Consider the following 27,271-nt stretch of genomic DNA (forward strand, 5'->3'; position numbering starts at 1 on the left):
CTATATAAACGAAATTTTCTGGAAATTTCCTAAATAAATAAAAATTTCAGAAAATTTCCTATAGAAATGAAATTTTCAGAAAATTCAGAAAATTTCAGAAAATTTCAAATTTCAGAAAAAAAAAAATTCTATAGAAATTAACTTTTCAGAAAATTTCCTATAAAAATGAAATTTTCTAAAAACTTCATATTGAAATTAAATTTTCAGAAAATTTCCTATAGAAATGAAATTTTCCTGTTAAAATGAAATTTTCAGAAAATTCCTATAAAATGAAATTTTGAGAAAAATTCTTATATGAATGAAATTTTGAAAAATTTCCTATAGAAATCAAATTATGAAAAATTTCCTATAGAAATCAAATTTTGAAAATTTTCCTATAGAAATGAAATTTTGAAAAATTTTCCATAAAAATGAAATTTTCAGAAAATTTCTTATAGAAATGAAATTTTCAGAAAATTTCCTACAGAAATGAAATTTTTAGAAAATTTCCTACAGAAATTAAATTTTCTGAAAATTTCCTAAAGAAATTAAATTTTCTGAAAATTTCATAAAGAAATTAAATTTACTGAAAATTTTCTATTGAAATGAAAGTTTCAGAAAATTTCCTATAGAAATGGAATTTTCAGTAAAATTTCCTCTAGAAATGAAATTTTCCGAAAAAGTTTTCTACAAATGAAATTTTGGACAAAATTTTTTATAGAAATGAAATTTTGAGTAAAAATTTCTATAAAAATGAAATTTGGAGAAAATTTCCTATATAAATGAAATTTTGAGGAAAATTCCTATAGGAAAAAAAATTTCCAAAAATTTCCACAAAATTTTATACAAACGAAATTTTCAAAAAAATATCATACAGAAATGCAATTTACAGAAAATTTCCTATAGAAAAGAAATTTTTTGTTTTCAAATTTTCTATAGAAATAAAATTTCGATCTTCACAAGGCGAATATGATCACAGTGAAAATCTTATCCGAAAACCTATCCAATTTTATAATCATGTTTTTTTTATGGGCTTGTATAAAACCATCGATTCCCATAAATTGATCTACACATTTATGGTAAACTTAAACTCCTCTTCCTCCTGCAAAACCTACAAATTTTAAAAATCAACAGTCAACACTCAACAACTTCTAAAAGTTTATCAGTTAGCACTTAAAGCTATTGTTCTCCCACATAACCTAGAGCAGTGTTCGAAAAAAAAAAACACAGCAGTAAAAACCAACAAAAAGTCCTCCAGAAACAATATACACAATCATTAAAATTTGCCAAAATAATAACAAAATACTAACAAAAATTTAAAAACCAAACAACAAAAAATTAAACTCACCTGAAAATGATTAAAATCACAATTGACATTAAAAACTAAATGGTACTTTGGGAGCAACAAATACTAAAAGCAACATATACCAGCAACAGAAAAAAAAACAGGCTGACAACACTAACAGAATCATTTACAATGCTAAACAATATCGAATACAAGAACTAAAACTGAAAACGAGAAAAGTTTTTCAAACAAGCTAGTCAAACGCCGGCAATACAATGAGACGGCCAAACGGAAGGATGGACGGACGGACGGACGGATCGACAGGGAGAACTGCTAAAAATCGCTTGCAGGTGCAAGCTTTTATTAGAATTTTTGTCTGATTTTAAGCATTGAGTTTTTATTTATTTTCTTGTCTTTTCACAGTATACTCCAAAGCTTTTGTTAGCCAAAATGAAATTGAAACAACTAAAACAACCATTCAGTTCAGGGAGACAGAAAAAAAGAAGCGTTAGTTTTTTAAAAGGGCATCTCAAATGGCAATAATTTAGATTGAGAACACAGGCAAATCAAGAGATGTTACCCATTTTAAGCCAACTGCAACATTTGAAATTATTAAAAATTTAATGTTGTATATGCAGACAGATTTTTAGCTTAAGTTTAATTAAAATCGTAAAAACAAAAAGAACATTTAATCGCTGTTGTGCACCGATTTAAATTCCAATGAAATACGATTGGAATTTGCTAATTTATCTGTGCATCCATGATAATCTTTCACGTTCATTGTTTTAATTGACAACATTTTCGTTGTCATTTCATGTTGGTCACAGTTTCAGTTGCATTGCATCCATGCAAAAATAAAATTTCGTTAGTTGAGATCATCAATCAATGATTTAGTGATGATGATGATGATGATTGAAGAATGGAGTTTTTATTATTTCCCTCTAGATAGTGTTTATTTATGTTGAGGTATTTCAATAGGCATATGATGAAACTGATATCCAAATAGCAGGAATCAAAGCATTTTTAATTTTTATAGAATTTTGGTAGGTGGGAAAATGTAGAAGTACCTTGAAAAAAAAAATACTGAAAAGGAAAATGATCACTTCAAACATGTTTCAAGAGCAAAATGTTTGGATGGGGTTCACGCAATATATTTGTCGCAACCATGTTTTCTTTCTCGAAAATTATGTATCTGATTTCGACAAGCAAAACAACATTTTGTGGCGAACTTTTTCCATGTTTCTCGTCCAAAACAAAAAAGATTTTGCTTTTGAACCATATTTGAAGTGCTCATAATCCTTCTCTGCATATTGTTAAATCTACCCATTCCCAAATTTTCATTCATATATCATTTACATACAATTCTTAAATATTTTATTCATTTCCATCCATGCATTTACCATTGTCATAATTAAAACGGAAAAATCACTATGAAGGTTAAATTCTAACTTTGATTAATGTAATTTTCTTACAAACTACAATTGTTGTATTCATAGCAAATGTATTTGAAATACTATATGTAATCAATAGTAACATAATCGAGTAACATGGTAACATCTATTAATACTTTATAGTTGTGTATAATTACTATTATTAATAAAAATAATAAAAATATAATTGTATAAAAAGATAAATACAGCCATAATAAATAATATTAATTAATTATATGTTTTTTTTTTTAATTACAGAGTATATCAGTTATTGGACTAGCATGTGTATATGCTCAAATACCACCTGGTTCAAATCAATATTTACCACCCAAACAAAATGGTTATGATTATCCAGGACCAAATAAGCCATTCGTAAGTACTTTCGAGAAAATAAAAATATGCAGAAGATAAAACGGTGACCCATTAAGAGATATTAGTTAACAATTTTGAAAATTACAACTTTTCATAAACTATATGTATTTGTGTTGGAGGAAATTTTGCCAAAATTTCGTTTCTATAGGGAATTTTGTCAATTTTTTTTCTATAGGTAATCTTGTCTAAATTTCATTTATATAAACAATTATGTCAAAATTTAAAATTTTTTAAAGATTTAATTTATATAGCAAATTTTCTCAAAATCTATAGGAAATTTTCTGAAAATTTAAATTTTGTCGAAATTTCATTTATATAAAACATTTTGTCAAAATTTTATTTCTATAATTTTTGTCGAAATTTCATTTATATAAAACATTTTGTCAAAATTTTATTTCTATAATTTTTTTTTTAAATTTTATTTCTGTAGGATTTTTTCTCAATATTTAATTCCTATAGGAAGCTTTGATGAAATTTCATTTATATAAAAAATTTTTCAAATTTCACTTTAATAGAACATTTTGTCATTATTTCATTTCTACAGGAAATTTTGTCAAAAGTTTATTTCTATAGGAAATTTTGTCAAAATTTAATTCCTATAGGAAATTTTCTCAAAATATCATTTGTATAGAAAATTTTGTCAAAATTTCATTTCTATAAAAATTTTCTGCAACTTTCATTTCTATAAAAATTTTCTCAAAATTTCAATTTTCTCAAAATATCATTTCTATAGTAAATTTTATCAAAACTGCATTTTTATAAGAAATTGTGTCAAAATTGCATTTCTATAGGAAATTTCTATGGGAATTTTGTCACAATTGTAAAGGGTGATTCTTTTGAGGTTAGGATTTTCATGCATTAGTATTTGACAGATCACGTGGGATTTCAGACATGGTGTCAAAGAGAAAGATGCTCAGTATGCTTTGACATTTCATCATGAATAGCCGAACGATCTGCCACAACGTCGAATTTTCAGTGAATGGGCCCTAGAAAATTTGGCAGAAAATCCGCTTTTTTATCGACAAATTTTGTTCAGCGATGAGGCTCATTTCTGGTTGAATGGCTACGTAAATAAGCAAAATTGCCGCATTTGGAGTGAAGAGCAACCAGAAGCCGTTCAAGAACTGCCCATGCATCCCGAAAAATGCACTGTTTGGTGTGGTTTGTACGCTGGTGGAATCATTGGACCGTATTTTTTCAAAGATGCTGTTGGACGCAACGTTACGGTGAATGGCGATCGCTATCGTTCGATGCTAACAAACTTTTTGTTGCCAAAAATGGAAGAACTGAACTTGGTTGACATGTGGTTTCAACAAGATGGCGCTACATGCCACACAGCTCGCGATTCTATGGCCATTTTGAGGGAAAACTTCGGAGAACAATTCATCTCAAGAAATGGACCGGTAAGTTGGCCACCAAGATCATGCGATTTGACGCCTTTAGACTATTTTTTGTGGGGCTACGTCAAGTCTAAAGTCTACAGAAATAAGCCAGCAACTATTCCAGCTTTGGAAGACAACATTTCCGAAGAAATTCGGGCTATTCCGGCCGAAATGCTCGAAAAAGTTGCCCAAAATTGGACTTTCCGAATGGACCACCTAAGACGCAGCCGCGGTCAACATTTAAATGAAATTATCTTCAAAAAGTAAATGTCATGGACCAATCTAACGTTTCAAATAAAGAACCGATGAGATTTTGCAAATTTTATGCGTTTTTTTTTTTTTAAAGTTATCAAGCTCTTAACAAATCACCCTTTATTTCCGTAGGAAATTTTGTTAAAATTTCATTTCTATAGGAAATTTTGTCGAATTTCATTTGTATAAAAGATTTTGACAAAATGTCATTTCTTATAGAAAGTTTTGTCAAAATTTCGTTTGTATAAAAAATTTTGACAACATTTCATTTTAGCAAAATTTAATTTCTATAGAAATTTTTTTTTTTCGAAATTTTATTTATATAAAAAATTGTGCCAAAATTTCATTTGCACTTCTCAAATTTTCTCCAAATTTCATTTTCATAGGACGTTTTCTAAAATTTCATTTCTATAGGTAATTTTCCCAAAATATCATTTCTATAAAAAATTTTGTTAAAATTTCGTTTCTTTAAAAAATTTGTCAATATTTTCATTTCTACATATTCAAAATAAGTTCTATAGGAAAATTTCTCAAAACTTCAGTTTCATAGAAAATTTTGTCAAAATTCAATTCCTATAAGAAATGTTCCCAAAATATCATTTATAAAGAAAATGTTAGCAAAATTTCATTTCTATAGTAAATTTTTTGCAATTTTCATTTCTATAAGAAATTTTCTCAAAATTTCATTTCTTAGGAATTTTCTTCAAAATATCGTTTCTATAGGAAATTTTCTACAAATTTCAATTTTCTCAAAATTTCATTTCTATAGGAAATTTTCTCAAGATTTCATTTCTATAGTAAATTTTCTGCAATTTTCATTTCATTTCAATAAGAAATTTTCTCAAAATTTTAATTTTCTCAAAATACCATTCCTATAGGAAATTTTCTCAAGATTTCATTTCTATACGAAATTTTATCAAAACTGCATTTTTCTAAGAAATTTTGTCAAAATTGCATTTCTATAGGAAATTTCTATAGGAATTTTGTTACAATTGTATTTCCGTAGGAAATTTTGTTAAAATTTCATTTCTATAGTAAATTTTGTCGAATTTCATTTGTATTAAAGTTTTCACTTGTATAAAAAATTTTGACAAACTTTCCTTTTAAGAAATTTAATTTCTATAGGAAATTTTGTCGATTTTTTTATATAAAAAATTGTGCCAAAATTTCAATTGTATAGAAAATTTTCTCAAAATTTCATTTTCATGGGACATTTTCTCAAAATTTCATTTTCTCAAAATATCATTTCTATAAAAAAAATTTTGTTAAAATTTCGTTTCTTTAGGAAATTTGTCAATATTTTGATTTCTACATATTCAAAATAATATCTATAGGAAATTTTGTTATAATTTCATATCTATAGGAAATTTTCTCAAAATTTCATTTCTATAGGAAGTTTTCTCAAAACTTCCGTTTTAGAGGAAATTTTGTCAAAATTTAATTCTATAGGAAATTTTCTCAAAATATCATTTCCATAGAAAACTTTGTCAAAATTTCATTTCTTTAAGAAATTTTCTCAATATTTCGTTTCTATAGGAATTTTCTTTGAAATATCATTTCTATAGGAAATTTTTTAAAAATTTCAATTTTCTCAAAATTTCATTTCTATATGAAATTTTCTCAAGATTTCACATCTATAGGAAATTTGATCAAAACTGCATTTTTATAAGGAATTTTTTCAAAATAGCATTTTTATAGGAAATTTTCTCAAAATATCATTTCTATAAAAAATGTTGTTAAAATTTCGTTTCTTTAGGAAATTTGTCAATATTTTGATTTCTACATATTCAAAATAATATCTATAGGAAATTTTGTTATAATTTCATATCTATAGGAAATTTTCTCAAAATTTCATTTCTATAGGAAGTTTTCTCAAAACTTCCGTTTTATAGGAAATTTTCTCAAAATATCATTTCCATAGAAAACTTTGTCAAAATTTCATTTCTTTAAGAAATTTTTTTAAAATTTCGTTTCTATAGGAATTTTCTTCGAATTATCATTTCTTTAGGAAATATTCTAAAAATTTCAATTTTCTCAAAATTTCATTTTTATACGAAATTTTCTCAAAATTTCATTTCTATAGGAAGTTTTCTCAAAACTTCCGTTTTATAGGAAATTTTGTCAAAATTTAATTCTATAGGAATTTTTAACAAATATCATTTCCATAGAAAACTTTGTCAAAATTTCATTTCTTTAAGCAATTTTCTCAAAATTTCGTTTCTATAGGAAATTTTCTAAAAATTTCAGTTTTATAGGAAATTTTCTCAAGATTTAATTTCTATAGGAAATTTGATCAAAACTGCCTTTTTGTAAGAAATTTTTTCAAAATAGCATTTTTATAGGAATTTTTGTCGAAAATTCATTTATATGTCAAAACTTCAATTCTGTAGGAAATTTTGTCAACATTTCATTTCTATAGGAATTTTTTTCAAAATTTCATTTCTATATCAAATTTTATCAAAATTTCATTTGTTTGGGAAATTTTATCAAAATTTCAGTTCCAAAGGAATTTTTATCAAAACTGCATTTTTATAAGAAATTTTTTCAAAATAGCATTCCTATAGGAAATTTTGTCGGAAATTCATTTATATGTCAAAACTTCAATTCTGTAGGAAATTTTGTCAAAATTTCATTTCTATAGGAAATTATGTCAAAATTTCATTTCTAAAATTTTGTCCAAATTTCATTTCTCTAGGAAAATTTGTCGAAAACTCAATATATAAGAAATTTTGTCAAAATTTAATTTTTTTCAAAAATTCATTTTCATAGGAAATTTCTTCAAAATTTCATTTCTTTACAAAATTTTGTCAAAATTTCATTTCGTTTCATAGGAAATTTTCTCAACATTTCATTTCTATACAAAATTTTGTCAAAATTTCCTTTTTATAAAATTTTTTTCAAAATTTAATTTCTATATAGGAAATTTTTTCAAAATTTCATTTCTATGGGAAATTTTGTCAAAATTAGATTTTGACAAAATTTCATGTCAACATTTTATTTCTTTAGTAAATTTTGTCAAAATTAGATTTTTATAAGAAATTTTCTCAAAATTTCATTTCTGTGGGAAATTTTATCAAAATTTAATTTTTATAGGAAATTTTCTCGACATTTCAGTTCTATATAAAATTTTGTCAAAATTCCATTACTTAGGAAATTTTCTCAAAATTTCAATTTCTATAGAAAATTACTCTATAATAGGTTAACAAACCCTCAAGAAGTTATGATCACTCTCACCCCACTTGTATTCGACAACACTCGAATTGTTTTCTTTGGCCCCTTTATGGCAACTACATCGAAATTTTGACATATCACGAAACTCATAAAATGTCTTTATACCTTTGATATCCTAATTACCAATAAAATTGTCTTCAAAAATAATTTCGATCTCATGCTCGTAAAGTAATTGCCCCTAACAGTGTTAAAACTTTCAAACAAAAAACTTTCAAAATAATCATAAATCAATATCATCGTTTCAAAACAAAGCAACAAAAAATTCCCTCAAAATGTTACAATCATAGCTGTATTCCAGAATGACTGAACTTACAGAAATTTTTTTTGTAGCAATTACTTAAATAACCATAACATCGAGTATTTGAACCACACCAAATGAATAAATGAAAAAAACATAAAGTTAAACAGACATACCAATATTAAACATGGTATCATCAGGGAAACGTTGGCCAAAAAAAAACATAACCACACTTCAGCAAATAAACGAAGTGAATAAAATGTTGGTAACATTTTGGGTTGTTGTTACTCTTATTGGTCATGATTTTGCAGCAGCAACTGTAGCTGTTGCACTGATGTCTGAATGACTAAACGACTGAACGACTTTCATGTTTTGCTGTTAACCTATTTGTTTATTGTAAGTCAGTAAGTGCAACGTTTTTCTAACTAAGTTCGAGGTAATAATAATGAAGTATATAGAAAGTCCTGCATAATATTCGAAACTGTCATTCGCTACTTGGGTTTTTGATAATTATGAAATATAAGTTTTGGTTAGATTTTACTGAATCTTAACAATCTTGATCTTAATCCAGAAGGCTGAAAATTTTTCAGAAAGGGTTCTACTAAAACCTGACGGAACCGATATTAACTTTTTTCCGAATTAGCAATATTGTGAGTTATCCTAAATACAAACGATTTAAAAGTTAAATCATATTTTGCAACAAATTTTGAAAATGTTGCACTATTAGTTTTGTACTATTATATTATTATTTTTTTTTTTTCAAATGTTAAGCTAAGTTTTTATTCTTAAATTGTAGGGTGTTAAAATATACTCAATAGTGGGTCATATGAACTCAACAAAACCTAAACAAATTGCCACAGTACATCCTCTTTAACCTATAAAACACCTGACTTGTATACAACATCGAATTTCCTCTTTCCCTACTTTCCTGTTCTTGTGTTTCAGTCTTACGCTAAATATTAATGACCTAATAATGAAAGCAATAACTAGAAGAGCGAAGAATGTGTTGTGATGGATGGAAAGTTACTTCAGACTCTCGTACTTTCCTCAACACCAACTGAAGTTGACTCACTATTCCAACATTACAATGGCCTATAGAAACGAAAACAATATTCAAATGTACTACAATTGTGATCAGAAGGGGTTAAAGGGGAAGCAAAGAACTATGTATACAATACATTTCACAATGTTCCTTTCCGGACTCCATTGTTCTCCTTAGGCCACCACTGTGAAGTGAATAGGTTATTGGATTGAAAAGTGAATTTGTAGTACTAAAGTTTTGGAACAACAAAAACTATAGGTAGGGAAATCTAACGAGATTGGAAGGGAACATAAGCACGGTTGTCACTCGAGCCAAACATAATCAACAAAAAAATTTGGAGAAGATATTTTGAAAGATTTTATTTCTATAGAAAATTTTTAAACAAAATTATTTCTATTGAAAATTTTGTTAAAATTTTATTTCTATAGAAAATTTTGTCAACATTTTTTTCTATAGAAAATTTTGTCAACATTTTATTTTTATAGAAAATTTTGTCCAAATTTTATTTCTATAGAAGATTTTGTCAAAATTTTATTTCTATAGAAAATGTTGTCCAAGTTTTATTTCTATAGAAAATTTTCTCAAAATTGTACTTCTATAGAAAATTTTGTCAAAATTTTCTTTCTATAGCAAATTTTGTCAAAATTTTATTTCTAGAGCAAATTTTGTCCATATGTTATTTCGATAGAAAATTTTCTCAAAATTTTATTTCTATAGAAAAATTTGTCAAAATTTTATTTCTATACAAAATTTTTCAAAATTTTAATTCTATACAAAATTTTGTAAAAAATTTAATTTCTATAGAAAATTTTGTCAAAATTTTATTTTTATAGAAAATTTTCTCAAAATTTTATTTCTATAGAAAATTTTATTTCTATAGAAAATTTTGTCTAAATTTTATTTTTATAGAAAATTTTCTATAGAAAATTTTGTCAACATTTTATTTCTATAAAAAATTTTGTCAAAATTTTAGTTCTGTGGAAAATTTTGTCAAAATTTTATTTCTATAAAAAATGTTGTCAAAATTTTACTTCTATGGACAATTTTGTCAAAATTTTCTTTCTTGGACAATTTTTCTAAAATTTTATTTCTATAGAAAATTTTGTCAAAATTTTATTTCTATAGAAAATTTTTTCAAAATTTTATTTCTATAGAAAATTTTGTTAAAATTTTATTTCTCAAAATTTTATTTCTATAGAAAAATTTGTGAAAATTTTATTTCTATAGAAAATTTTGTCAAAATTTTATTTCTAAAGAAAATTTTGTCAAAATTTTATTTTTATAGAAAATTTTCTTAAAATTTTATTTCTATAGAAAAATTTGTCAAATTTTTTTTTCTATACAAAATTTTTCAAAATTTCAATTCTATACAAAATTTTGTCAAAATTTTATTTCTATAGAAAATTTTGTCAAAATTTTATTTTTATAGAAAATTTTCTCAAAATCTTATTTCTAAAGAAAAATTTGTCAAAATTTTATTTATATAGAAAACTTTGTCAAAATTTTTTTTCTATAGAAAATTTTGTCAAAATTTTATTTCTATAGCAAATTTTGTCAAAATTTTATTTCTATAGCAAATTTTGTCCAAATGTTATTTCTATAGAAAATTTTCTCAAAATTTTATTTTTCTCAAAATTTTATTTCTATAGAAAATTTTGTCAAAATTTTATTTCTATAAAAAATTTTGTCAAAGTTTTAGTTCTATGGAAAATTTTGTCAAAATTTTATTTCTATAAAAAATGTTGTCAAAGTCTTAGTTCTATGGAAAATTTTGTCAAAATTTTATTTCTTGGACAATTTTTCTAAAATTTTATTTCTATAGAAAATTTTCTCAAAATTTTATTTCTATAGAAAATTTTGTCAAAATTTTATTCTATAGAAAATTTTGTCAAAATTTTATTTCTAGAAAAAATTTTGTCAGAGTTTTAGTTCTATGGAAGATTTTTTCAAAATTTTATTTCATTGACAATTTTTCTAAAATTTTATTTCTTTAGAAAATTTTCTCATAATTTTATTTATTATAGAAAATTTTGTCAAAATTTTATTTCTATAGCAAATTTTGTCCAAATTTTATTTCTACAGAAAATTTTCTCAAAATTTTATTTTTATAGAATATTTTCTAAAAATTTTATTTCTATAGAAAATTTTCTCAAAATTGTATTTCTATAGAAAATTTTCTCAAAAAAATTTTTTGTTATAAAAAATTTTGTAAAATTTTAGTTCTGTTGAAACTTTTGTCAAAATTTAAGTTCTGTAGAAAATTTTGATCAAATTTAATTTAAAAGAAGGGAGCCACAGTTGTGCAAGGCTTGACCGCCTTGCACACACAAGGTCGTGGGTTCGATTCCTACTTCGACCAAACACAAGAAAGTTTTTCAGCGGTGGATTATCCCACCTCAGTAATGCTGGTGATATTTCTGAGTGTTTCAAAGCTTCTCTAAGTGGTTTCACTTCCGTTCGGACTCAGCTATGAAAAGGAGGTCCCTTGTCATTGAGCTTAACATGGAATCGGGCAGCAATCAGTGACAAGAGAGAAGTTCACCAATGTGGTAACTGAATAACTGAATATTTTAGTTCAATAGAAAATTTTGTTACAATTTTATTTCTATAGAAAATTTTCTCAAAATTTTATTTCAATAGAAAAATTTTCAAAATTTTATTTCTATAGAAAAATTTCTAAAATTTTTATTTCAATAGAAAATTGTTTCAAAATTTTATTTCTATAAAAACTTTTCTCAAAATTTTATTTCTTATGAAAATTTTCTTTCTATAGAAAATTTTATCAAAATTTTATTTATAAAAAATTTTGTTAAAATTTAATTTTATAGAAATATTTTGTCAAAATTTTATTTTATAGAAAATTTGTGAAGTACCTCTTAGTTGGAGTGGAATATTTGGCAAAACATCAAGAATTCTACCAATCTACCAAACAGTAAATAATCTACCATTTTTGGTAGAATTCTTCCAACTGTGGCACCCGTGATCAAAAATAAAACATGGGAGTATTGCATTTAAAAGGATTATAAGTTATCATTGTAATAATACACAATTAATAGACAGATAATTATCCCATTAATTGGCGTCTAGTGAATTTAACCATCTTTTTAGGTGTTTTGTATTGATTATGAGACAAATGAAGGTAATTTAAGGAACTAGGTCATTATATATGATCGATATCACTCATGGGGGTACAAAAAAGTGGTACATGATTAGTCCTCTTCCGGTCCTAGGGTTGATCCATTTCATGTTGAGATCTGTCCGGGTCTAAAGCAGCCGAACATTGCGGGAACCTATTTTCATCTCTACTTATGTTGTCTGGATTTTGTGTGCATATCCTATTCGTTGTTAGAAATACTTTGTCTCTCCCTATCCAGTCAGTGATCTTCTCAGTTAGTGCAAATTGCGCAATTATGTTATAGTGAAGATTTTATGGCAAATCCTTTCTAGGATGTAACAGAATCCTCTAAAATGCGTTCTGGATATTTTTTAATGGAAATGTTCGCGAACAGACCTAAGCTAAAGCAATTGGCTATAGAAGTTTTATAATTTCCGAATTCCAAATGGCATCTCTATTTAAAGTATGGGTGGTACAACTGCCACAAATAACAATAGAATGGGAGACGAAGGAGCAAAAGACATCCGAAAAAAAACAGATATGGTTGTGGCTGTGGAACTACACAAGGAATACTTGAGAATGCAAAAACAACAAATATTAAATTAACAACACTCGTAAAAACAGAACAGATGAAGGAAACGAAGTAACAATAAAAAGCAAATAACACTCAGGCTTGAAGCAATAACGACTATGCTACTACTTTTCATTCTCCTCCTCATCATCAACATCATTATCTACACCATTATCAACCTCGGCAGAGGAGAGCTGCGATGGTAACCCAAATATATGGCTTATTGTTGCGCTTTTGATATGGAACTCATAGAAAAACTGGAAGCTCCAATGAATATTTCGCTGATTCACTTCAGTATTTGCCAAGGGATCCACTGACTCCGACTGTATATCTGTCTACACAGAAAAAAATATCACCAAAATATTTCCAATTAAAAAGTTAATTGAAGTTGAAAATTTTTTCAATTAATAAATTAATTGATACAATTAACTTTTTAATCATGATAGAAACATTAAGTTAATTAAGTCAATGATTGAAATTTTTAAAATTTGTAATTAAAAAATTAATTGATACAATTAACTTTTTAATCTAATTCGGAAGACTAATTAAAAATGTATTTCAAACAATCATTTGTTAATCCAAATAAAAACCCTAAGCCAATTCAGAAAGTAATTAAAAATAGTTACCTTTTTTAATTAATAAATTAATTGAGTTTTGCAATCAACATCAATTAAATTTTTAATTGAATCAATTAAAAAATTAATTGACATTTGCTGAAAAAATCAATTAATTTTTTAATCAAGATTTTTTTCTATGCCCAATTAAAACTGTGATTGATACTATCATTTTCGTGATTGAAGACATTTCAATTAAAAAATTAATTGGATCAATTAATTTGGTGATTGAATCAGAAAAAAATTTTTTTGTGTGTATTGTTTAAGGTGTTGCAAAGTCATTTGTATTTTCGTGGTTCATGCAACTTTATTAACTACATCTTGGGAGGAAGATCTTCAAACTTTCAGTGGAACAATTGAATTTCAATTTCTTGAAATTTGCCAAAATGTTATGACTTTGCAATGAATATCGATTAGGAAGGTTGTTGCATGGCGGTATGAACTGTAAAACATGATTTTGATCCTTACAACAAATTTTAGTTTAAACCAAATACCTTAGAGATGATCCTATCGCAAAGATGGTGATTAACAAGAAACACGATTTCATTCAATACTGTGCTATTGCTACGATCTATTGGAGTTTTATTGAAAATTAACTGGAGCTTTTGATTTTACACGTAAACCTAAGAAGATTTAAGAACTACACTCAATTCAAGCAAACCCTTCACCTATATAATCTTTTGACAAAATTTACAAAATTGTCTATAAGAATAAAATTTTGACAAAATTTTCTATAGAAATAAAATTTTTGACAAAATTTTCTACATATTTTGTCAAAATTTTACTTGAATAGGAATCAAGTAAAATTTTGACAAAATTTTCTATAGAAATAAAATGTTGACAAAATTTTCTATAGAAATAAAATGTTGACAAAATTTTCGGTACAAATAAAATATTGACAAAATTTTCTACAGAAATAAAATTTTGACAAAATTCCGTATTAAAAAAAAATTTTTGACAAAATTTTCTAGAGAAATAAAATTTTGTCACACTTTTCCATAGAAATAAAATGTTGACGAAATTTACTACAGTAATAAAATTTTGACAAAAATTTTCTACAGAAATAAGAAATAAACTTTGACAAAAGTTTGTATAGAAATAAAATTTTGACGAAATTTTATACAGAAATAAAATTTTTACAAGATTTTTTATAGAAATAAAATTTTTCCAAAATTTTGTATAGAAATAAAATTTGGACAACATTTTCTATAAAAATAAAATATTGACAAAAATTCCGATGGAAATAAACTTTTGACAAAACTTTCTATAGGAATAAAATTTGGACAAAATTTTCTTTGGATATAAAATTTTCTAGAGAAATAACATTTTGACAAAACTTTGTATAAAAATATATTTTTGACAAAATTTTCTAAAGAAATAAAATTTTGACAAAATTTTCGGTAGAAATAAAATTTTGACAAAATTTTCTATAAGAATAAAATTTTGACAAAATTTTCTATAGAAATAAAATTTTGACAAAAATTTGTATAGAAATAAAATTTTGACAAAACTTTGTATAGAAATAAAATTTTGACAAAATTTTATATAGAAACTATATTTTGACAAAATTTTTCATAGATATAAAATTTCTACAAAATTTCCTATAGAAATCAAATACTGACAAAATTTTCTATAGAAATAAAATTTTGATAAAATTTTCTATAGAAATTAAATTTTGACAAAATTTTCTATAGAAATAAAATTTTGACAAAATTTTCCATAGATATAAAATTTTTACAAAATTTTGTATAAAAATAAAATTTTGACAAAATTGTCTATAGAAATAAAATTTTGACGAAATTTTCTTTAGAAATAAAATTTTGACAAAATTTTCTATAGAAATAAAATTTTGACAAAATCTTCTATAGAAATAAAATTTGACAAAATTTTCTATAGAAATAAAATTTTGACAAAATTTCCTATAAAAATAAAATTTTGACAAAATTTTCTATAGAAATAAAATTTTAACAAAATTTTCAATAGAAATAAAATGTTAACAAAATTTTCAATAGAAATAGAAATAAAATTTTGACAAAATTTTCCATAGATATAAAATTTTTACAAAATTTACCATAGAAATAAAATTTTGACAAAATTTTGTATAGAAATAAAAATTTGACAATATTTTCTATAGGAATAAAATTTTGACAAAATTTCTATACAAATAAAACTTTGACAAAATTTTCGATAGAAATAAACTTTTGACAAAATTTTCTATAGAAATAAAATTTTGACAAAATTTTCTATATAGAAATAAAATTTTCACAAAATTTCCCATAAAAACAAACTGTTGACAAAATTTCCGATCGAAATAAACTTTTGACAAAATTTTCTATAGAAATAAAATTTTGACAAAATTTTCTTTAGAAATAAAGTTTTGACAAAATTTTCTTTAGAAATAAAATTTTGACAAAATTTTCTATGGAAACAAAATTTTGGCAAAACTTTTCTATAGAAATACAATTTTGAAAAAAATTCTCTATAGAAATAAAATGTTGGCAAAATTTTCTATAGAAATAAAATTTTGGCAACATTTTCTATAGAAATAAAATTTTCACAAAAGAAATAAAATTTCGAAAAAATTTCTATAGAAATAAAATTTTGACAAAATTTTCTATAGAAATAAAATTTTGACAAAACTTTCCATAGATATCAAATTTGGACAAAATTTACCATAGAAATAAAATTTTGACAAAATTTTGTATAGAAATAAAATTTTGACAATATTTTCTATAGGAATAAAAATTTGACAAAATTTCTATAGAAATAAAATTTTGACAAAATTTTCGATAGAAATAAAATTTTGACAAAATTTCGTATAAAAATAAAATGTTGAAAAAAATTCCAATCGAAATAAACTTTTGACAAAATTTCTTATAGAAATAAAATTTTGACAAAATTTTCTTTAGAAATAAGATTTTGACAAAATTTTCTTTAGAAATAAAATTTTGACAAAATTTTCTATAGAAATAAAATTTTGACGAAATTTTCTATGGAAATAAAATTTTGACAAAATTTTCAATAGAAATAAAATTTTGACGAAATTTTCAATAGAAATAAAATGTTGACAACATTTTCTATATAAATAAAATGTTGACAATATTTTCTATAGAAACAAAATTTTGATAAAATTTTCTATAGAAACAAAATTTTGACAAAATTTTCTATGGAAACGAAATTTTGGCAAAACTTTTCTATAGAAATACAATTTTGAAAAAAAAAATCTCTATAGAAATAAAATTTTGGCAAAATTTTCTATAGAAATAAAATTTTGACAACATTTTCTATAGAAATAAAATTTCGAAAAAATTTTCTATAGAAATACAATCTTGACAACATTTTCTATAGAAATAAAATTTTGACAAAATCTTCTATAGAAATAAAATTTTGAAAAATTTTTCCATAGAAATAAACTTTTTACAAAACTTGCTATAGAAATAAATAAATAAATAATACCGGATTAAGATTGCAATATAGGGCAGAATGCGGATATCGCATTCCCGATTTAGACTAGAATATATACCATTCACTACATGGATACCATTTGAAATGAATACGGTTGGTTAATTTGATTGGGATGCTGATGTAGCACATCAACTATTGCCATCCGAGTTCAGGTTGGTTGCTAACTGTTGCTGCAACAGTTAACAAACAACTTGACTAACAAATGGTCTACTGGTAAACAAGCCAGCTACAAAACCATCAACCAAGCGTTGAATGTAAATTTTTGGTTGCATGTTTATGGTTGCATGGTTGTACTACTTTGAGATATGTTATGTTGTAGTAGTAAAATAATGTCATGTGTTTGCCAGAGCTAAATAGATCCAAGTGAGCTATTCTATCCGAAGTGCTGGTTGTATTTGGGGTTGGTAAATGAATATTGAACATTGTTATTTGCCACATGCGAGTATAGAACCACATGTCAACTTAATAAATTTTTCATGTTGTGCCGCAATAAGTTTTATACCTTACCATCATCATCATCGTCTTGGTAATCGTGATAATTATTGAAAGACATAGTTCAGGTTGTAGAATCGAACTCATCCTTTTCGGTGCTAGTTGTTCAATGTTGGAAAAATGTTAAAATTCTCAAATTTCACACACTTGCCGGTTTGTCTTGATCTCATTTTTATACATCTTGTGGGAATTCATTTTCAAGTCGATTTTATTAACGAATTGTATTTTAATTACTTTTTTAAAAATCCACCATGAATGTGGAAATAAATTAACTCGTTGTTACATTGAAATACTAGTCCGAAAGAGCGTTACCTTTGAGTATTTGTAATAAGTGGCACAAAATGTTTCATTTGCAATAAAAGGTGGCACATTAATAAAAAAATGGCACACATTTCTATATAAAGATAAAATACGAAATACGAATTTATTTATTTATTTATTTTTTTTTTTTAATTATGAAGCCGCAATTTTTTCAAATTAGATCTAAATAAAGCCAACAATCGTCGTAAAGCAATACGTGAAATTAACAGTTTATGCGACATTTTAAAGAAAATTTATTTGCCTATTTTTAGGCGTCACAATTGTGCACTTGGTAACTATGATTTGAGTAGGAAAAAATTTGAGAAGAAAAAAGTACTCCAAATTAAAATATTGGACTTATTAGTTCGATTTAATGTTAGGGCATCGATCACCTCTGTAATTTTAAAGGAATCCGGGATCAAAATTTTGCGAAAACGATTTCACAAAATGTTTTTTTTTAAGTGGCATAACATTGCAAAAAGGTGGCAGAAAATGTGAAAAGTTATGACATTCAGTGACACAAAAGTGACAACAACCAAACACTTTTTTCAAATTTGAAACACAAAAATCATTTTGTCTCCGTACAAAAACAATTTCCTCTACTTACTTTACTTTATTCCCATTTTCATAACCCATCATGTCTAAATCTTTGAACCATGTTTTTTTAACTATCAACATGAGATGATGTGACACATTGACAGATTTAAAATAATGTTACTTTAATTGAGCATCTTCGTGTTATCTTCACCACAGATTTACATTATTAGAGTATGTCATTTGAGGTAATTGATACAGATATGAAAACAAGTCTTTTGAATGGGCAAAAGACATGGATATTGCAAATGCAATTAAATCCAAGTAATTTCATCATTAGCCTTTGACAAAAACCACAATTGGGACAAATAAATTTAATTACAAAATTTCAAAGACACAAATTTTGCAATTTATGGAGATGGAAAAAAAAATAAAATAAAAATCAGGGCAATATATCAATAACACCAACAATATTAAATTTTTTTAACTCAATCTAAACCCAACCTCCAACACTTTTGAATATGGATCAAACCAACTAAAAAGATATTGATTACCTTTCAATACAATGTTGCTTTTTATATACAATAATTCTGTCTGTCCTGCTCAATGGATGGGAGGGTCATACATTGATTTTACCATTTTAAATTTATATAAAATAATTTATTTGTTGTTGTTGTCTTTTTTTGTTTGCTCTCCAAAGATTTGCCTTTTGTGTTTAATTTTACACAAAACTTTTGAATGAATGGTAACCAATTGATTTTGCACGATAAACCAAAAAAAAAAAAACAAAACTACTAAACTTTTCAAACAACTTGAACTTTAAAACCAAAAAACTTTATATAAAACAAAACACCAAACATCTAATGCATCAAAAGAATCATGGTTGCGCTGGAGGTTTGAATGTGATTCTCTTTTGGTTATATTGTCTATTAGAGATGACGATGATGATGATGGAAATTGGTAGCTCAAACATTTAGTATTTTATACAAACATGTTCCTCTACCCACTTGTAAACGCCAGAAGCGTTAAGATGCATTCTTAGAGCCGCACCTCATTTTGACAGCATTAAATTGACATTAACATAAATATCGTCACCTTAATTGCAGAGAGAGATGGTGAGAGGGGGAATCACTTATATATAATGGGTCACCTTTTCCTTTTGAATACTTCATATAATTCATGTTTGGGAAAATAATAATGATTTCTTCTTGTTTCCTTTGCAGCAACCTCCAGGTGGTGGTCCAGCCCCACGTCCACCAGGCGGTAATCAACCTCGCCCTCCACCAAGAGGAGAACCAGGACCAGTAAGTAAATTCATAGAAAAAAACACAAAGAAAAAGTATTTAACATAATATTTAGATCAAAACAATCCATTTCGTCATAAGGTAGTAGAGTTCGTATATAACAACATATAATGACTTGCCGGATATAACGACGACAAGGGCAACTGCACCCAAAAAAACAGTAAGCCCACCAGGAAGGAAAATTATGACAAATTTAATTATCAAAATTAAAACTATATTGCAACCAAGGTTGCCACTCGAGCCAACTTCTGGAAACAATTTTACCGAAAACCTAACAAAAAAAAATTATTTTGCAAACTACTATTTCTGTAGAAAATTTTATCAAAATATTATTTCTATGGAAAATTTTGTCAAAACTTTATCTCTATAGAAACTTTTGTCAAGATTTTGTTTCAAAAAAAAATTTTGTCAAAATTTTGTTTCAATAGAAAATTTTGTCAAAATTTTTGTTTCAATAGAAAATTTTGTCAACATTTTTGTTTCAACACAAAATTTTGTCAAAATTTTGCTTCAATAGAAAATTTTGTCAAAATTTTATTTCTCTAAAAAAATTGTATCAACATTTTATTTCTGTAGAAAATTTTGTCAAAATTTTATTTGTATGGAAAATCTTGTACATTTGTATACCCTGCGCCACACTTTGGAACAGGGTATTATAAGTTAGTGTATATGTTTGCAACACCCAGAAGGAGACGAGATAGACACATGGTGTCTTGGCAAAAATGCTCGGGGTGGGCTCCTGAGTCGATATAGCCACGTCCGTCTGTCTGTGAACACAATTTGGCACAAGTATGTGTTTTGGCTCAGAATAGAACCCTATTGATTTTGAAACAATTTACTCATTACAAAGGACACGTCATGCGACAATTTAGTAGGAGCACCCTATAGACAGGTACTCATGAACCAGTCTCCAACAAACTATTTTGTATATGTTTCCTTTTTGGCAAGAATCGCATCAGAAGTGAAAAACTTTGGAACAATAGATTATTCTGATAATCGTATTTCAATAAATATGTACATCCAATACGATTTTAATTTCATGACTATTTAAAAATTGCGCAAACTGGAGCACCGGTACCAGTCCTGTGATATGTCCGTCAGTAGCAATTTGCACCAATTTCTCGTAGGGAACTTTTGTCAAGATTTTATTCCTAAAGAAAATTTTGTCAACATTTTTGTTTCAATACAAAATTTTGTCAAAATTTTGCTTCAATAGAAAATTTTGTCAAAATTTTATTTCTATAAAAAAATTGTATCAACATTTTATTTCTGTAGAAAATTTTGTCAAAATTTTATTTGTATGGAAAATCTTGTACATTTGTATACCCTTCGCCACACTTTGGAACAGGGTATTATAAGTTAGTGCATATGTTTGCAACACCCAGAAGGAGACGAGATAGACACATGGTGTCTTTGGCAAAAATGGTCGGGTTGGGCTCCTGAGTCGATATAGCCATGTCCGTCTGTCTGTGAACACATTTTTGTGATCAAAGTCTAGTTCGTAGTTTTAGTCAAATCGACTTCAAATTTGGCACAAGTATGTGTTTTGGCCCAGAATATAACCCTATTGATTTTGAAAGAAATCGGTTCAGATTTAGTTATAGCTCCTATATATATCTTTTGCCCGATATGGACTTATATGGCCCAAGATGCCAGAGTTTTACCCTAATTTGCTTAATATTTTGCACAAGAAGAACAATTACTACTATAGTCAAGTGTGCCAAATTTTAGTGAAATCGGTTCAGATTTAGATATAGCTCCCATATATATCTTTCGCCCGATATGGACTAATATGGTCCCAGAAGCCAGAAATTTTACCCCAATTTGGTTGAAATTTTGCACTAGGAGTACAATTAGTAGTGTAGTCAAGTATGCCAAATTTTATTGAAATCGGTTCAGATTTGGATATAGCTCCCATATATATCGTTCGCCCGATTTACACTCATATGACCACAGTGGCCAATCTCTTACTCCGATTTACTTGAAATTTTGCACAGGAAGTAAAATTAACATTTTAACTCTCTGTACCAAATTTGGTTGAAATCGGTTCAGATTTAGATATAGCTCCCATATATAGCTTTCGCCCGATTTACACTCATATGACCACAGAGGCCAAGTTTTTGCTCCGATTTTGTTGAATTTCTGCACAGGGAGTAGAATGAGCATTGTAGCTATGCGTGCCAAATTTGATTGAAATCGGTTCAGATTTAGATATAGCTCCCATATATATATATATGTTTTTCTGATTTCGACAAAAATTGTCAAAATACCAACATTTTCCTTGTAAAATCGCCACTGCTTAGACGAAAAGTTGTAAAAATGACTCTAATTTTCCAAAACTTCTAAAACATATATATCGAGCGATAAATCATAAATAAATGTTTGCGAACTTTCTTTAAAATTTCTTCAGATTTAAATGTTTCACATATTTTTTTACTAAAATTGTGTTCCACCCTAGTGCATTAGCCAACTTAAATTTTGAGTCTATAGATTTTGTAAAGTCTATCAAATTCTGTCCAAATCGAGTGATATTTAAATGTATGTATTTGGGACAAATCTTTATATATAGCATTTGACGGATGTGATCGAAAATTTAGATCTACAAAGTGGTGCAGGGTATAATATAGTCGGTCCCGCCCGACTTTAGACTTTCCTTACTTGTTCTATAGAAAATTTGTCAAAATTTTATTTCTATAGGAAATTTTGTCAAAAATTTTATTCCTATAGAAAATTTTGTCAAAATTTTATTTCTATAGGAATTTTTGTCAAACTTTTATTTCCATAGAAAATTTTTTCAAAATTTTATTTATTTACCAAATTTTGTCAAAAGTTTATTTCTTAGGAAATTATGTAAAAATTTTTATTCCTATACGAAATTTCGCCAAAATTTTATTTCTATAGAAATTTTTGCCAACATTTTATTTATATAGAAGTTTTTGCCTAAATTTCTATGACATAGAAAAATTTATCAAAATTTCTTTGCTATAGGAAATTTTGTCAAAATTTTAATTCCATAGAAAATTTTGTCAAAATTTTATTTCCATAGAAAATTTTGTTAAAATTTTATTTCCATAGAAAATTTTGTCAAAATTTTATTTCTATAGCAAATTTTGTCAAAAGTTTATTGCTATAGAAAATTTTGTCAAAATTTTATTTCTATCAAAAATTTTGTCAAACTTTTATTTATATAGGAAATTTTGTCAAAAATTTTATTCCTATAGAAAATTTTGTCAAAATTTTATTTCTATAGGAATTTTTGTCAAACTTTTATTTCCATAGAAAATTTTGTCAAAATTTTATTTATTTACCAAATTTTGTCAAAAGTTTATTTCTATAGGAAATTATGTAAAAATTTTTATTCCTATACGAAATTTTGCCAAAATTTTATTTCTATAGAAATTTTTGCCAACATTTCATTTATATAGAAATTTTTGCCTAAATTTCTATGACATAGAAAAATTTATCAAAATTTCTTTGCTATAGGAAATTTTGTCAAAATTTTATTTCCATAGAAAATTTTGTTAAAATTTTATTTCCATAGAAAATTTTGTCAAAATTTTATTTCCATAGAAAATGTTGTCAAAATTTTATTTCTATAGCAAATTTTGTCAAAAGTTTATTGCTATAAATAATTTTGTCAAAGTTTTATTTATATAGGAAATTATGTAAAAATTTTTATTCCTATAGGAAATTTTGTCAAAATTTTATTTCTATAGAAATTGTTAACAAAATGTTTTTACTATAAGAAATTTTGTCAAAATTTCTTTGCTATAGGAAATTTTGTCAATTTTTTTTTTGGTATAGGAAAATTCCATTTCTATTGGAGATTTTGTCAAAATTTCATTTCTGTATGAAATTTTATTCCAAGTTTCTTTGTAATAGAAAGTTTTTTAAAATATCATTTCTATAGAAAATTTGGTCAAACTTCTATAGAAAATTCGTGAAGTCCCTCTCAGTTGACGAGAAATATTTTGCAAAATCTACCAAAACATCACGAATTTTACCAATCCACCAAACTGTAAATAATCTACTAAATTTGGTAGAATTCTATCAACTGTGGCAACCGTGATTACAAGGCCAATTTCACAAAAATAAATAAATATTTTTCGATCAATTTAAGAAAATTTTATGTCTAATAAATTTTCTTAAATTGATTAATTTTTTTTATCTGTTAAAGAAATTTTCGTATTTTGAAGGAAAAAATTGGAGTTGAAAATTGCAAAAATGTCTTTAATGCCATACGAAGTTCAAAACATACACATTATTGGTAAAATTTACAAATTTTAAGAAATTCTGAACTATTTTGGTGGGAGACACGTATATAGTAAATCTGTATGCTTAATTTTTCTATAATTTTCTCCGCTTTTTTAGTTCATTTAACTAACGTACGCAAACGATTATTAAAGTCAAAGAAACTTTCTCAAAACCTAATAATACCATGTTCCCAAATAGAATTTAATTGGCTTTTCTGCCATATAGGGTTCATTTTTTAGGGGGTTATTTATTCGTAAATCAACCGCTTTGAGCGACATTAGAAAACAGCTATTAACATTCTTGATATTTTGAAGATAGTTATTGCGAATATAATTATAAGCGAATTATACACTACACTCAGAAAAAAGTGAACTCTCTATTTCACTAAAGCCAATTTAACTTTATTTTAGTTCATGGAATTATTATGTTTGGAGAAAGTTTCCTTTACTCTAATAATGTTTTGTGCACGCAAGTTAAATTAACAAAAACCGAGAAAAAAATATACTCAAATGAAGAATAAAGATGAACTAAATTCGTGTCTTCCACAAAATAGTTCAGAATTTCTTTAAATATGTAAATTTTACCAAAAACGCATCCATCATGAACTTCGTATGTCACTAAAGACATTCTTGCAATTTTGAACTCTAAGTTTTTCCTTCAAACTACAAAATTTTCTTTAACAAGTGAAAAAACTTAATTATGGCTTATAAATTTTCTTGATTTTGTCGAAAAATATTTACTTATTTTTATGACATCGGCCTGATGCCAACGTTTGTAATACTGTTTAGTTAAAATTTTTTAAAAATATTCAAAATTTTCTAAAATTAACCACAAGTTTTCTTCCTGGTGGGTTCACTGTTTTTTCAGTGTAGATAACGGATTAAGAAAAAAACGCACAAATTATAATCTTATGTGCATTTTTATAGGCAATTTTTGTATATAACAAAAAGTTTCTTATAAACGTACATTTTTATGAAATAATTTTTAGGTAATTACAAAAACTAAAATTTCATGAAAATTAAATTTTTGAAAAAAATAAAAATTTATTATTTATATTTTTGTATACAAGAAAAAGTTACTTATCGGCGTACATATTCGAATTTTCTATAGCAATAAAGGACAATAATTACTAATTTTATTTTTATTTCCCATCTCCCTTTTTACAGGATCATGTCCATATGCCAGGCATGCCATTCGATTTTGAATATGCCGTCAATGATGTAGACACTGCCAATGATTATGCCCATAAAGCAGCCAGTGATGGTGATGTTGTTACCGGTGAATATCGTGTGCAATTGCCTGATGGTCGTATGCAAATAGTGCGTTATACAGCTGATTGGAAGACTGGCTATCATGCAGATGTTAGCTATGAAGGTGAACCTCAATATCCTCAGGGACCCGGTGGTAGACCCGGTTATAAGTATTGATATAACCCATTGATGATGTCCGAGTTAATTATCATGTTGATTATGTGGTACCACACACACACACACCAACACCCCACCCCCACAAGCACACACTCTCACATACTTACCACACCAGAGAAGGTTTTTGCTAAGACATAATAGACACGTACAACTTTGCTAAGATTATTAATTTAACTGATTACCAACTAACTTTGTTGATTTGTTGAAATTCTTCTTCTATCTTTTATTTTATTATTTTTTCCCCTTCTAATATTAAACAAAAAAAAAATAAAAAAGAAACTAAGAATTACCTTTAGAAAAGAAAATGCAAAAATATTATAATTATATATTCTATACTGTCAGGTTAGAATTTCATTTTTTATGTTTTTAATATTATTATTTTCTTTCGGAAAAATTTTCAAGTTATTATGAAAACTAAAATGAATAAAATGGAAAACTAATAAAAAAATTAATTTAAAAATATGGACAGTTTTATTTTTATATTTATATTTTTTTGAATACTATGTTCGATGTCTCCACCAAACCACTAAATTAAAATTGCAAAAATAATAGGTTGGTTGGTACTATATATTTTTTTATATAGTACCAACCTTCAAATGATGAAGCAAATCTTGTTATTGTGAAAAAAATGGAAAAAAGGAATTTCGTGTTTCTATAAAATACTGTTTTCTGACGGGAAAAAATACGGTGGAAGCAAAAACTTGGCTTGATAATGAGTTTCCGGACTCTGCCCCAGGGAAATCAACAATAATTGATTGATATGCAAAATTCAAGCGTGGTGAAATAAGCACGGAGGACGGTGAACGCAGTGGACGCCCGAAATGATTTTGAATGACCGTAAAATGAAGTTGATCGAGATAGCAGAGGCCTTAAAGATATCAAAGGAACGTGTTGGTCATATCATTCATCAATATTTGGATATACGGAAGCTCTGTGCAAAATGGGTGCCGCGCGAGCTCACATTTGCCCAAAAACAACAACGTGTTGATGATTCTGAGCGGTGTTTGCAGCTGTTAACTCGTAATACACCCGAGTTTTTCCGTCGATATGTGACAATGGATGAAACCTGGCTCCATCACTACACTCCTGAGTCCAATCGACAGTCGGCTGAGTGGACAGCGACCGGTGAACCGTCTCCGAAGCGGGGAAAGACTCGAAAGTCCGCTGGCAAAGTAATGGCCTCTGTTTTTTGGGATGCGCATGGAATAATTTTTATCGATTATCTTGAGAAGGGAAAAACCATCAATATATCAATAGTCACTATATGGCATTATTGGAGGGTTTGAAGGTGGAAATCGCGGCAAAACGGCCCCATATGAAGAAGAAAAAAGTGTTGTTCCACCAAGACAACGCACCGAGCCACAAGTCGTTGAGAACGATTCATGAATTGGGCTTCGAATTGCTTCCCCACCCACCGTATTCTCCAGATCTGGCCCCCAGCGACTTTTTCTTGTTCTCAGATCTCAAAAGGATGCTCGCAGGCAAAAAATTGGCTGCAATGAAGAGGTTATCGCCGAAACTGGACCCTATTTTGAGGCAAAACCGAAGGAGTACTACCAAAATGGTATCAAAAAATTGGAAGGTCGTTATAATCGTTGCATCGCTTTTGAAGGGAACTATGTTGAATAATAAAAACGAATTTTGACAAAAAAATGTGTTTTTCTTTGTTAGATCGGGGTCTTATCAGCCAACTGTTATATAAGAGGACGATTACATTTTTAACAAGTCTTGTCATATTATGGAAGGAAAAGATCCAATGTATTGATTGCGAAACATTTAATACCGCTAAATTAATTGATTAAAAAAAGTAAGCGAACTGGTTTTCAGCTTGAAAACTAACTCAACTTTCTGTTTTTTTTTTTTTTTTTTTTGAAACAAAACTTTGTGCACATGGTTAAAATTAAAAGAATACAATGGATGGACCAGCCGTTCTTGGCCCAATTTGACCGAGGCCAGACGCGAAGTATAAAATCAGCAGGTCCAT

The 27,271-nt window shown here is 26.7% G+C and overlaps 1 protein-coding gene across 1 annotated transcript in view; it reads left to right on the plus strand.

Annotated features, from left to right (window-relative positions):
- Cpr50Cb (Cuticular protein 50Cb) overlaps positions 1-25,749 on the plus strand; it is a 61,948-nt gene extending 36,199 nt beyond the window's left edge. Inside the window, exons 2-4 of the mRNA XM_075309581.1 lie at positions 2,953-3,066; positions 19,526-19,606; positions 25,027-25,749. Of these exons, the coding sequence (XP_075165696.1) occupies positions 2,953-3,066; positions 19,526-19,606; positions 25,027-25,287 (456 nt within the window). The 3' untranslated portion in view covers positions 25,288-25,749. The remainder of the gene's footprint in view (positions 1-2,952; positions 3,067-19,525; positions 19,607-25,026) is intronic.
- Positions 25,750-27,271: the final 1,522 nt, after the last annotated feature.

The sequence above is a fragment of the Haematobia irritans genome, chromosome 5 (assembly GCF_050003625.1).
Source record: "Haematobia irritans isolate KBUSLIRL chromosome 5, ASM5000362v1, whole genome shotgun sequence".
In the NCBI taxonomy this organism is placed as follows: domain Eukaryota; kingdom Metazoa; phylum Arthropoda; class Insecta; order Diptera; family Muscidae; genus Haematobia; species Haematobia irritans.